General features: G+C 50.5%; 1 protein-coding gene across 2 annotated transcripts in view; it reads right to left on the reverse strand.

Moving 5' to 3' along the window:
- Nucleotides 1-13,454, reverse strand: part of SEL1L (SEL1L adaptor subunit of ERAD E3 ubiquitin ligase) — a 54,452-nt gene extending 40,998 nt beyond the window's left edge. Inside the window, exons 1-3 of one of the 2 annotated variants that reach the window (XM_040332765.1) lie at nucleotides 13,258-13,454; nucleotides 9,569-9,603; nucleotides 8,864-9,182 (exon numbers count right to left, since the gene is read on the reverse strand). In XM_040332765.1, coding sequence (XP_040188699.1) covers nucleotides 8,864-9,182; nucleotides 9,569-9,603; nucleotides 13,258-13,351 — 448 coding nt within the window. In that variant the 5' untranslated portion in view covers nucleotides 13,352-13,454. The remainder of the gene's footprint in view (nucleotides 1-8,863; nucleotides 9,183-9,568; nucleotides 9,604-13,257) is intronic. The other variant, XM_040332764.1, reaches the window with a different exon arrangement.
- Nucleotides 13,455-13,665: the final 211 nt, after the last annotated feature.

Raw genomic sequence — 13,665 nt, forward strand, 5'->3', positions numbered from 1 at the left:
TGATCAGCATCCGAGGCCGGCGGATCCGTTCTCCGACTCACCGATCGCACAGGTGAGTCGGTAGAAGCACCGGAGGGCGGCGGAAGGAGGGGGACGTCCCATTTTGCTGCCCGTACGAACGATTAAGTGGTGGAACAGCCGCTATGATCATTCCTATGGTGTAGGGAATTGCCGGCTGAATGATGCCTGTAGCTGCACCCATCATTCAGATATACCCCCACAAAGCCCAGGACGTCATGTGACATCCTCTGGGCCTCGAGTGGTTAAAATCACTGCACACAAACGCTTGAAAAAAGAAAAAAAAAAAAAAAGAAGAAGAAGAGGTGACGCTCAGGTGTGAATGCACCCCACAGCTACTACCCTTTGTTCCACTTGACCCTCCCCCTTCTAGACTGTAAGCTCTAACGAGCCGGGCCCTCTGATCCCTCCTGTATTGATTTGCATTGTGACTGTATTGTTTTCCCTGATGTTGTAAAGCGCTGCGCAAACTGTTGGCACTATAAATCCTGTATTATAATAATAATACTAAAAAGGCAGAGCTACCGTATTTATCGGGGTATACCACGCGCCGGCGTATAACGCGCACCCCAAACCTAGAAAGGTAGTTTAAGGAAAAAAAAAAAAAAAACTTATATTTTTGCCCTGCGTCCGTCTGCAGCTTCCTTGCGCAGGGGTCCGTCCAGCCTTGTGGGGGTCCGTCTGCGGCTTCCTTGCGCAGGGGTCCGTCCAGCCTTGTGGGGGTCCGTCTGCGGCTTCCTTTGCGCAGGGGTCCGTCCAGCCTTGTGGCTATCCGTTTGCGGCTTCCTTGCGTGGGGTCCGTCTGCGGCATTGCGCGGGGTCCGTCCAGCCTTGTGGGTGTCCGTCTGCGGCTTCCTTGTGCGGGGTCCGTCCAGCCTTGTGGGTATCCGTCTGCGGCTTCCTTGCGCGGGGTCCGTCCAGCCTTGTGGGTATCCGTCTGCGGCTTCCTTGCGCGGGGTCCGTCCAGCCTTGTGGGGGTCCGTCTGCGGCTTCCTTGCGCGGGGTCCGTCCAGCCTTGTGGGGGTCCGTCTGCGGCTTCCTTGCGCGGGGTCCGTCCAGCCTTGTGGGTGTCTGTCTGCAGCTTCCTCGCGGGGTCCGTCCAGCGTTGCGAGTGTCCGTTTTTGGATTTGGCGCCATTGCCGAGAGGAGCCGGATTTCCTGTGTGTTCGGCTCCTCTTGCGTGGCTGCGGGCCTAGCCGAGTGCTCAGTCCTCGGCTCCTCTCACGTGGCTGCGGGCGGATCCGAGTGCGCAGTACACTCGGCTCGGTCTATTTCGGCGGCTCCCGGGAACAGCAGTATCGGCGTTTATCGCGCACCCACGATTTTCCCCTGATTTTAAGTGGAAAAAAGTGTGCGGCATGCACCAATAAATACGGTACTTTGCGTTCATTTTGAAAGCTTTCATCAAACGCACTGGAGGGGCCTACTTTGATACTTACAGAACAGAAGCAGGCAAGGCTGAGTGTGATTCAGTCTTTGCATTGTGTAGAACTGATCTGGATGGGATGGTTTTTATTGTCTCCACAAAACTATCTTTTTTTTTTTTTTTTCTCAGCTGCACAGAGCAGGCCACAGACCTAAAATAATAATCAGGTGCATACATCCAGACAGAAGCTTTTATCTTCTTCTTACCGATATAAACAAGCTCTGAGAAACGGGTTTCAGTTCACTTCCTCACCGCAGGCTTCTGGAGCGTTCACACAAAACTCTGTCGTGGGCCAATAGAAGTGCAGGAAGAGGCCACACCTCCTCACCTGCTGAGCCCCGGGGACGCCGTGTACAGCCAGGTGTGACAGATGGCGGTTTCACATGGACAGACATCTGGCTGATGAAACTCCCGACACGTATGGCATAAATCTCTCCTCTAACGATTGCATCCTACGGGTGACGACTGCTGCAGGCGAGACGCCGAATATCACCCGCAGAGAACCCCAAACCACCATCACACCACATACACACCGACCCCCCAATACGAGGCGTACCGCCTTGTTTTGGGGGGGGGGGGTCGGTGTGTATGTGGTCTGATGGTGGTTTGGGGTTCTCTGTACAAGCATCAGCTTAGTAGATTATAGGAGAAGCTGCGTCATGATGAACACATGGGGGGGGGTAATAAACAGACACGACCCATATCAACAGTACCCTGCCGCCTTCCCCGTGGGTCGGACAGCAGGTCGCGCGGACTCGATTGCCGCGGGGATCCCTGCGATCGTCTCACGAAGGTATAGAGCGGGGAGATGCCTTGTGTAAACAAGCATCTCCTTGCTCTGCCTAGTGAGAATGACGCCGATCTCAGCTCTGTGTACTCGGAGCGGAGATCGCCTCCATTCATAGTGTGGACACCCGGCTGTGACAGCTTTCGGCTTCACGGCCGGGCACTCACTGCGCATGCGCGAGCGGCGCTGCGCTCCCGGAGTGGACAGGCGATCTCCTGGGACCCATCACATGTCCCAGGGGGATCACTTACAGGGAGGGGCCGCCTAAGGCGATATGACAAGTCGCCTAAGTGGTCCCTGGTCAGAAGGAGGAAGAGGGACAGGAAGTCCTACTCCTACCAAAGCCCCCCCCCCCCCAAATGTGGCATGCAAGGGGGCGAGGAGTGCTTAAAGCGGAAGTTCCACTTTTGGGTGGAACTCCACTTTAACCACTTAAGGACCCATTCACGCCGATATACGTCGGCAGAATGTCACGGCGCGTGCACGCGACCCGGTCTGAAGCTCCGTGACCGTGGGACTCGCGGACCCGATCACCGCTGGAGTCCCGCGATCGGTCCCCGGAGCTGAAGAACGGGGAGAGCCGTGTTCTTCACTGTGGCGCCGTCATCGATCGTGTGTTCCCTTTTATAGGGGGACACAATCGATGACGTCACACCTACAGCCACACCCCCCTACAGTTAGAAACACATATGAGGTCACACTTAACCCCTTCAGCCCCCCTTGTGGTTAACTCCCAAACTGCAGTCATTTTTACAGTAATCAGTGCATTTGTATTGCATTTTTTGCTGTGAAAATGACAATAGCCCCAAAAATGTGTCAAAATTGTCCGAAGTGTCCGCCATAATGTCGCAGTCACAAAAAAAAAAAATAATAATAATCGCTGATCGCCGCCATTACCGTGTTTCCCCGAAAATAAGACGTACTCCGAAAATAAGCCATAGCGGGATTTCGACGCAAGATCGAAATATAAGACATCCCCCCGAAAATAAGACGTAGCGATGGCGTGTCGAATCCCCGAAAATAAGACATAGCGATGGCGTGTCGTATGCGTAGCGGCGCGGGCGGGAAAACAAGACGTGATAGGCGTACTGTACTGGTGCGGAGCTCAGGAGCTGTAAAGAAGTCGTGCAGCCCTTATCTGCTCCACAGTATCTCTAAGTGACCGGAGAGGTGTCAGCAGCCCCATAAATACGGTAAGGTCGGCTCCATACTGTTGTACCATACTTGCTGGTAAAAAAAAAATAAGACGTCCCCCGAAAATAAGCCATAGTGTGATTTCTGGAGAAAAAATAAATATAAGACGGTGTCTTATTTTCGGGGAAACACGGTAGTAGTAAAAAAAAAAAAATAATGAATAAAAATGCAATAAAACGATCCCCTATAACCAATCGATAAACGCTTATTGCGATTTTTTTACCAAAAATAGGTAGAAGAATACGTATCGGCCTGAACGGAGGAAAAAAATAAATAATGTTTTATATATTTTTGGGGGCTATTTATTATAGAAAAAAGTAAAAAATATTGCATTTTTTTTTTTCAAAATTGTCGCTCTATTTTTGTTTATAGCGCAAAAAATAAAAACCGCAGAGGTGATCAAATACCACCAAAAGAAAGCTCTATTTGTGGGAAAAAAAAGGACACCAATTTTGTTTGGGAGCCACGTCGCACGACCGCGCAATTGTCAGCTAAAGCGAAACAGTGCTGAATCGCAAAATGTGGCCGGGTCCTTTAGCTGCCTAAAGGTCCGGGTCTTAAGTGGTTAATGATTGACAGGCTGTGCAGGTTCTGGTGTCTCGGGGTCATGGTATATGTAGTAGCAGTCGGTCACATTCAACTAGACTTGTTCTGTAATGAAGACATTTCGTAGCTTCTAGAAGTCACTTCCAATGAGTGGCAGGATCAATGAGTGGCAGGATCATGGAGTGGCAGGATCATGGAGTGGCAGGATCATGGAGTGGCAGGATCATGGAGTGGCAGGATCATGGAGTGGCAGGATCATGGAGTGGCAGGATCATGGAGTGGCAGGATCATGGAGTGGCAGGATCCATGAGTGGCAGGATCCATGAGTGGCAGGATCCATGAGTGGCAGGATCCATGAGTGGCAGGATCCATGAGTGGCAGGATCCATGAGTGGCAGGATCCATGAGTGGCAGGATCAATGAGTGGCAGGATCAATGAGTGGCAGGATCAATGAGTGGCAGGATCAATGAGTGGCAGGATCAATGAGTGGCAGGATCAATGAGTGGCAGGATCAATGAGTGGCAGGATCAATGTTGGGGTATTTTCCAGAACTGAAGAAGTGTTTGGAGAAGCTATGAAACGTCTTCAACATTACAGAACAAGTCTAACTGGATGCAGCCAACTACTACTAGAGAGAGATGTACGGACTGATTATAGAAGAGTGCATAGAACAGACAGCTGGCTTATATAAGAGGACAAAGGGCACATTTACATGTTAAATGACTCACAGCAGAGGCAATAAATCCAATATGGAAATCACCAGCATAAAAAAATAAACCGGCTCTCCATTACGCTTAGGAGACACAAACATTAAAAAGGATAGTAAACCTTCACCTAGGATTGCACCGATAAACCCCCCCCCCCCTTTTTTTTTTATTGCCGATTACCAATACTTACGGTTAGGGCCGAAACAACTAATCGATTAAGAAATTAAACGATTACAATTTTCATATTCGATTAATCGGCCAGTAACATAATGGGGTTAAAAAAACTACAATTGTCCCTTTATAGTACAAAAAAGCAAATCGCTACTGTAAATATTACAGTAGCGATTATTTGCTCTTTTTGTACTTATTTTTGTTTTTTTTTAACCCCCATTATGTTACTAAACATCTCAGGCCGGGGTCACACCTCTGTGTTTTGCAGAAACACACTGCAGTTCATTTACATGTTTTCCTATCGGACACGTTCACATCCAGGATTTTTTTCAGCTGCTGCGTATTTGGAAAGGGCAAGGAGTTTTTAACACAACGGTGCGATTTTTTTTTGGTTCAATATACTTCAATGGAGAAGCTTCAGAAAAGCATGTAGTGTGTGTGTGTGTATATATATATATATATATATATATATATATATATATATATATATATATATATATATATATACACACACACACACACACACATAAATGCTGTTAATACATACACACAATTTTCAGGTACTAAAAGGGACACTAAAAAAGGTACCCATTTTTAAAAAAAAAAGTTAACATGTCATCTTTACCTCCACTGTGCAGTTCGTTTTGCACAGAGTGGCCCCGATCCTCCTCTTCTGGGGTCCCTCGTTGGCTGTCTTGGCTCCTCCCCACATCAGCTAACCCCCTTCATGGGAAGCTCTCTCCCCAAGGGGGTTAAGCGTGCGGGCGCGCTCCAGTGATACAGCCGGTGGCCTCAACCGCATCACACGGCTCCGCCCCCCGGGCGCACCACGACATTGCATGCGATTGACAGCAGCGCAAGCCAACGGCTGCGCTGAGATCAAACTAGCAAATCTACCCAATCGACGGCCAGACTTTGAGGAGAAGAGGACGCCGGGGGACACACACAGCAGATTTGAGCTCAGGTAAGTAAAAAAACAGGGGGGCTGCCATTGCCAGGTTTTTTTTTTTTTTTTCATCTTAAAGCGGAGTTCCACCCACAATTTCACTTTTTAAATATAAATACCCCTGTAATACACAAGCTTAATGTATTCTAGTAAAGTTAGTCTGTAAACTAAGGTCCGTTTTGTTAGGTTGTTACAGCATTTAGACACTTTATAAAATAGAAATTGACCGGGGCCATCTTAAGTGTGGGCATCATGAAGCCAGACTGTATGACTTCCTGGATTTCAGCCTTGCAAATCTCGCACATGCTCAGTGCTGCACAAGCAGTGTCAGATCAGGTTTCAGCAGGGCTGTGGAGTCGGAGTCGAGGAGTCGGGGGAAATTTGGGGTACCTGGAGTCGGAGTCGGCAAACTATGCACCGACTCCGACTAAATTTAGATTGGAAGTAAAAAAAAAAAAAAAAACGCAAGTTTAAATGTCCCAATTCACAAAAAGTTATAATTAATGACTTCTCTACTGTAAGAATAAAGACCAATGCATGCAGTGCCTCACATAACTGCAATCTATGTAATGTAACTATACATCAGAGGTAATGTATATACCGTATTTATCGGCGTATACCGCACACTTTTTTCCCCTTAAAATAAGGGGAAAATCGTGGGTGCGCGATATACGCCGATACCCACGTCCCGCGCTCAGTTTGAATGCCTGCGCCGACATATACCGAGCTCGTGCTCACACATAAACGTCACAGAGCGTGAGCACGAGCGAAGCCGAGCCTGGCCGAATGTAGCCGAGTGTACTGCACTCTGTATATGTCGGCACAGGCATTCAAACTTTGAATGCAGAGGCAATTCTCTTCCTTAGAACTCTACATTGAATTGATTTGCATTTGCTAAGCCTAGAACTACATTTCAAGATTAATATAAACCATTTCTAGGTTTTACAGATTTTGTTTTTGGTTCATTATAGATAAGCTTTGTTTTTGTTTAAAACAACCAAATAATGTGGTTTGTATTTTTGAACTGGTAAAGATCCTGTTCCTGATGTTTATGCCTGCTGCTACTATCCAGCCACTTGATTGATTAATAAAACTTTGTTTTCATTGTGTTTGTCTTTTGCTTAAACTGTGCAATACAGTAGACTGTTGGCTTCCCAGCCAGTAGTCCTGTGGTAGGTTGCGTTTCTTTCCCTCAAGGAATGTATAAAATACATTTGCATATTAATACAGAGGAGTCGGAGTCGGAAGTACATAAAACTGAGGAGTCGGAGTCGGAACATTTATCTACCGACTCCACAGCCCTGGGTTTCAGCACCTGTGCTGTCCAAGTCACATGATTCTTTGAGACTGGGGAGTGCACAGACTCCTGGAAAGTTACACCCACTACATTCCCAGGAGTCTGTGCGGTGTAGGTTAGGAAGCATTAAGCACCTAGGTGCAGGAAGAGGGAAGATTAACTATTCTGCCTAGCAACAACACTTTGAAGGCATCTAAAAAAAAAAAAAAAAAAAAAAATTTGTAAAGGACTAATGACATTTTTTTAAAACTACTGATGTAATGTTATATTTATGGGTGGAACTCCACTTTAATGTATAGGATGCATTAAAGTGAAAAAAATAAATAAAAAAAACGAACCTTTACAACCCCTTTAAACACTTTTCGCTTAATTTGTTCAGATGCTTTGGAGGCTTGAAGAGACACATCTGGGGTCTAATAGGTCCTCTTTAACCACTTCCATACCGGGGGGCACTTACGCACCTTCCTGCCCAAGCCAATTTTAAGCTTTCAGCACTGTCGCAATTTCAATGACAATTGCACGGTCGTGCTACACTGTACCCAAATGAAATTTTTATCATTTTGTTCCCGCAAATAGAGCTTTCTTTTGGTGGTATTTGATTACCTCTGCGGTTTTTATTTTTTGCGCAACAACTAAAAAAAGACCGAAAATTTTGAAAAAAATTAAGTTTATTTTTTTCTGTTAATTTTTTTTGTAAATAAGTAAGTTTTCTTCTTCAATTATGGGCACCGATGAGGTGGCACTGACGGGTACCGATGAGGTGGCACTGGTATGCTGCACTGATGGGCAATCATAGGCGGCACTGATAGGTGGGCACTGGGCATAGATGGGCATTAAGAGGTGGCACTGATGGACACTGAGGGGTGGCACTGATGGCATTGCTGGGCATCATTTCAGCCAGTGCCCATGTTTCCAGTCAGTGCCCATTTGTGGGCACTGATTGTGTTCATGTTTTTATTTTTTAATGGTGTTTTTTTTTTTTTGCTCTATTGAGCACCGGGGGGCACTACCTGGTGGTCAAGTGTTGGCATCCGAGGGGGGGCTGCGTTGATAAACAATCAGCGCGAACCCTCCGTCAGGAAAGCCGCCGATCGGCTCTCCTTTACTCGCGTCTGTCAGACGCGAGTGAGGAAGAGCCGATCAACGGCTCTTCCTGTTTACATCGTGATCAGCTGTGATTGGACACGGCTCATCACGTGGTAAAGAGTCTCCGCCGGAGGCTCTTTACCGAGATCGGAGATGCAGGGTGTCAGACTGAAACCCTGAATCACCGATCGCCGCGGGCCCCCACGGTCGCGCGCCGGCATGAAATTCTGCAGGACGTCAATAGACGTCCAGTCAGGATTTCACAACCACTTCCCGGACGTCAATTGACTATTGACCGGGCGGGAAGTGGTTAAGGGGGCTGTCACAGCCCATGCCATCACAAGGGATGAACAACATCCCTTGTGATAAGCAATAAAGCTGTTAAAAAAAAAGAAGAAAAAAAAGGAAGAAACAGTGGTAGAAAAGTACATTTAAATAAAAAGGATTTTAAATTGAGGCCCCCTATAGGTCATAAGCGGAGGCCCCCTATAGGTCATAAGCGGAGGCCCCCTATAGGTCATAAGCGGAGGCCCCCTATAGGTCATAAGCTGAGGCCCCCTATAGGTCATAAGCGGAGGCCCCCTATAGGTCATAAGCGGAGGCCCCCTATAGGTCATAAGCGGAGGCCCCCTATAGGTCATAAGCGGAGGCCCCCTATAGGTCATAAGCTGAGAATCGCTGTTACCTGGTTTCTGAGGCTCTGCGTTCAGTTGTCTCTCTTCCTGATCCTGGGCTGCAGGATCCCCCTCCTGATTGTCCGTATCTTCCAGAAATGTGACGGTCTGTGTGATCTCTGGGAAGACGACTGGCTCATATGGGGGTTCCAGATCTGAATATAAGGGGTCGGAGGACTGAGAATTGTCTAGCGTCTCTGTACTGTCCAGGGTGACCACATTCTCCGTCCACGATGCCGCGTTCTCTTCATGCTGGTCCTCAGGTTCAGTCTTTGGATCGCCTCCGGTAGGGAACTCCGATTCCACCTCTTCCCTGGGCTCAGAAATGTGCTGGGGGGGGCAGAAGAGAAGAAGACAGCAGTGAGCACAGACACCCAATGATATGATAAACCGGACTATCCTACATCAGACAGAATGTGGTATTGTATGATAAACACCCCCACCGCCCAAACTACACAGCTAGAAGAGCCGATCCCATCACAGCGAGATCATCCTGTGCAGAGCAAACACTTCACATGTACATAGAGATTTAGGATCTATTGTATAGATCAATGGTGGAAGACAGCAGAAAAATCAGTTCTAGTCTACAATCACGTATCGGCTTTTATCACTTGTGGACTCCATTGGTTTGGGAAGATCATCTCTCCGCATCGGATCACAAGGTAAACACTGGAAAAAAGGGGTCACAATCGTGTAGATCTGTGCAGAGTTCTTACCGGGATTTCCTCTGTGTCTTCTTCATTCTTGTTATCTGGAAAAGAAGAGAAAAAAACATTTTAACTCAGCACCATGTATGGGACCGCACTTCCCCAGACCCGTCACTCAGCACCATGTATGGGACCGCACTTCCCCAGACCCGTCACTCAGCACCATGTATGGGACCGCACTTCCCCAGACCCGTCATTCAGCACTATGTATGGGACCGCACTTCCCCAGACCCGTCATTCAGCACTATGTATGGGACCGCACTTCCCCAGACCCGTCATTCAGCACTATGTATGGGACCGCACTTCCCCAGACCCGTCATTCAGCACTATGTATGGGACCGCACTTCTCCAGACCCATCACTCAGCACTATGTATGGGACCGCACTTCTCCAGACCCATCACTCAGCACTATGTATGGGACCGCACTTCTCCAGACCCGTCACTCAGCACCATGTATGGGACCGCACTTCCCCAGACCCGTCACTCAGCACCATGTATGGGACCGCACTTCCCCAGACCCGTCATTCAGCACTATGTATGGGACCGCACTTCCCCAGACCCGTCATTCAGCACTATGTATGGGACCGCACTTCTCCAGACCCATCACTTAGCACCATATATGGGACCGCACTTCCCCAGACCCGTCACTCAGCACCATGTATGGGACTGCACTTCCCCAGACCCGTCACTCAGCACCATGTATGGGACCGCACTTCCCCAGACCCGTCATTCAGCACTATGTATGGGACCGCACTTCCCCAGACCCGTCATTCAGCACTATGTATGGGACCGCACTTCTCCAGACCCATCACTCAGCACTATGTATGGGACCGCACTTCTCCAGACCCGTCACTCAGCACCATGTATGGGACCGCACTTCCCCAGACCCGTCACTCAGCACCATGTATGGGACCGCACTTCCCCAGACCCGTCACTCAGCACCATGTATGGGACCGCACTTCTCCAGACCCATCACTCAGCACCATGTATGGGACCGCACTTCCCCAGACCCGTCACTCAGCACCATGTATGGGACCGCACTTCTCCAGACCCGTCACTCAGCACCATGTATGGGACCGCACTTCCCCAGACCCGTCACTCAGCACCATGTATGGGACCGCACTTCCCCAGACCCGTCATTCAGCACTATGTATGGGACCGCACTTCCCCAGACCCGTCATTCAGCACTATGTAAGGGAACGCACTTCCCCAGACCCATCACTCAGCACCATGTATGAGACCGCACTTCTCCAGACTATGTGTGGGACCGCATTTCTTCAAGCCTGTCACTTGGCACCATATTTGGGACCACACTCACTCACACCCATCACTCAGCATTACACGTGGGACAGTATTGCCCCCCCAGATCGGTCAACCAGCAGTAGACCAGACACTACACCGGTACAGAGGCTAAGGCCAGGCCCAGGTGGTGGCTCCATTCAATGCTGGGCCCAGGCCACCTGGATCTGGTCCAGTCCGGGATGCAGATGCCACATGGGCACGACCGGCCCAAGCTGGAGCTACCAGTAGGAAGTATTCCGTGAGGGGTCCAGCTGGTGTCCCCAGTCTGTGGGGGGGGGGGGGGAGTCGTCCCCCACGTGGTCCAAGCCCAGGCCAGGTCCAGCTGGTGTCCCCAGTCTGTGGGGGGGGGGGGGGGGGGGGGGGGAGTCCCCCACGTGGTCCAAGCCCAGGCCGGATCCAGCTGGTGGTTCCAGTCAGATCTTGGTTTTGGTGCAGGTTTAGACAGTGCTGGGACACTCTCAGCTCAACATGACCAGTCATTACCGGTGTCAAGTCCAGCCAGGGTGTTAGTACTGGGCGGTACAGGTGTCACTACTGGGTGTCACTACTGGGCGGGAACGGTGCCGGGGTCTTAGTAATGGACCGTACCGGTGTCGGGGTCTTAGTAATGGACCGTACCGGTGTCGGGGGTCTTAGTAATGGACCGTACCGGTGTCGGGGGTCTTAGTAATGGACCGTACCGGTGTCGGGGGTCTTAGTAATGGACCGTACCGGTGTCGGGGGTCTTAGTAATGGACCGTACCGGTGTCGGGGGTCTTAGTAATGGACCGTACCGGTGTCGGGGGTCTTAGTAATGGACCGTACCGGTGTCGGGGGTCTTAGTAATGGACCGTACCGGTGTCGGGGGTCTTAGTAATGGACCGTACCGGTGTCGGGGTCTTAGTAATGGGCGGTGATGGTGTCGGGGTCTTAGTAATGGACCGTACCGGTGTCGGGGTCTTAGTAATGGACCGTACCGGTGTCGGGGGTCTTAGTAATGGACCGTACCGGTGTCGGGGTCTTAGTAATGGGCGGTGATGGTGTCGGGGTCTTAGTAATGGACCGTACCCGTGTCGGGGTCTTAGTAATGGACCGTACCCGTGTCGGGGTCTTAGTAATGGACGGTACCGGTGACAGGGTCTTAGTAATGGACGGTACCGGTGACAGGGTGTTAGTAATGGACGGTACCGGTGACAGGGTGTTAGTAATGGACGGTACCGGTGACAGGGTGTTAGTAATGGACGGTACCGGTGACAGGGTGTTAGTAATGGACGGTACCGGTGACAGGGTGTTAGTAATGGACGGTACCGGTGACAGGGTGTTAGTAATGGACGGTACCGGTGACAGGGTCTTAGTAATGGACAGTACCGGTGACAGGGTGTTAGTAATGGACGGTACCGGTGTCAGGTCCAGTCAGGATCTTAGTAATGGGCGGTACCGGTGTCAGGGTCTTAGTAATGGGCGCTACCGGTGTCAGGGTCTTAGTAATGGGCGCTACCGGTGTCAGGGTCTTAGTAATGGGCGCTACCGGTGTCAGGGTCTTAGTAATGGGCGCTACCGGTGTCAGGGTCTTAGTAATGGGCGCTACCGGTGTCAGGGTCTTAGTACTGGACGGTACCGGTGTCAGGGTCTTAGTAATGGGCGGTACCGGTGTCAGGGTCTTAGTAATGGGCGGTACCGGTGTCAGGGAGTTAGTACTGGACGGTACCGGTGTCAGGGTCTTAGTAATGGACGGTACCGGTGTCAGGGTCTTAGTAATGGACGGTACCGGTGTCAGGGTCTTAGTAATGGACGGTACCGGTGTCAGGGAGTTAGTACTGGACGGTACCGGTGTCAGGGTCTTAGTAATGGACGGTACCGGTGTCAGGGTCTTAGTACTGGACGGTACCGGTGTCAGGGTCTTAGTAATGGACCGTACCGGTGACAGGGTCTTAGTAATGGACCGTACCGGTGACAGGGTCTTAGTAATGGACCGTCCCGGTGACAGGGTCTTAGTAATGGGCGGTACCGGTGTCAGGTCCAGTCAGGGTGTTAGTAATGGGCGGTACCGGTGTCAGGGTCTTACTACTGGACGGTACCGGTGTCAGGGTCTTAGTAATGGACCGTACCGGTGTCAGGGTCTTAGTAATGGACCGTACCGGTGTCAGGGGTCTTAGTAATGGGCGGTACCGGTGTCAGGGAGTTAGTACTGGACGGTACCGGTGTCAGGTCCAGTCAGGGTGTTAGTAATGGGCGGTACCGGTGACAGGTCCAGTAGGGGTCTTAGTACTGGACGGTACCGGTGTTAGTACTGGGCGGTACCGGTCTTAGTAATGGACGGTACCGGTGTCAGGTCCAGTCAGGGTGTTAGTAATGGGCGGTACCGGTGTTAGTACTGGACGGTACCGGTGTCAGGTCCATTCGGTTCCGTGTCTCACCAGTGTAGTCCGGTAGTTCGGCGGTGGCCCGGCGGCAGAGTCCGCTCAGTAGAATGAGAACCAGCAGCGCACACGGCGCTCTCCTCTCCCCCATCCTCCCGTCTGTCAGTGCCGGGCTCCAGCAGCGGCCTAAACCAGCCAAGCCACTCTCTCAGCCAATCAAAGCCCCCAGCTCTTCTACCTGGACCAATCACCTCGCGTCGGCTGCCTAGCGACCAACCAACAGCGAGAGGAGGTATTTCCAGGGGGAAAGGTGTTGTCAGCAGCCTGCCACTACATGGCCCTCCCTGATTGGCTGCTTGCGGGGGATAGTAAACAAACTCCAACTCCCGGCGTGCCTCGGGGTACTTTGCGGCTGTGGGAAAGGGAGGCCGGTAAACGGGCCAATCAGCAGGCGGCTAATCTAAT

This window comes from Rana temporaria, chromosome 13 (assembly GCF_905171775.1).
Source record: "Rana temporaria chromosome 13, aRanTem1.1, whole genome shotgun sequence".
In the NCBI taxonomy this organism is placed as follows: Eukaryota; Metazoa; Chordata; class Amphibia; order Anura; family Ranidae; genus Rana; species Rana temporaria.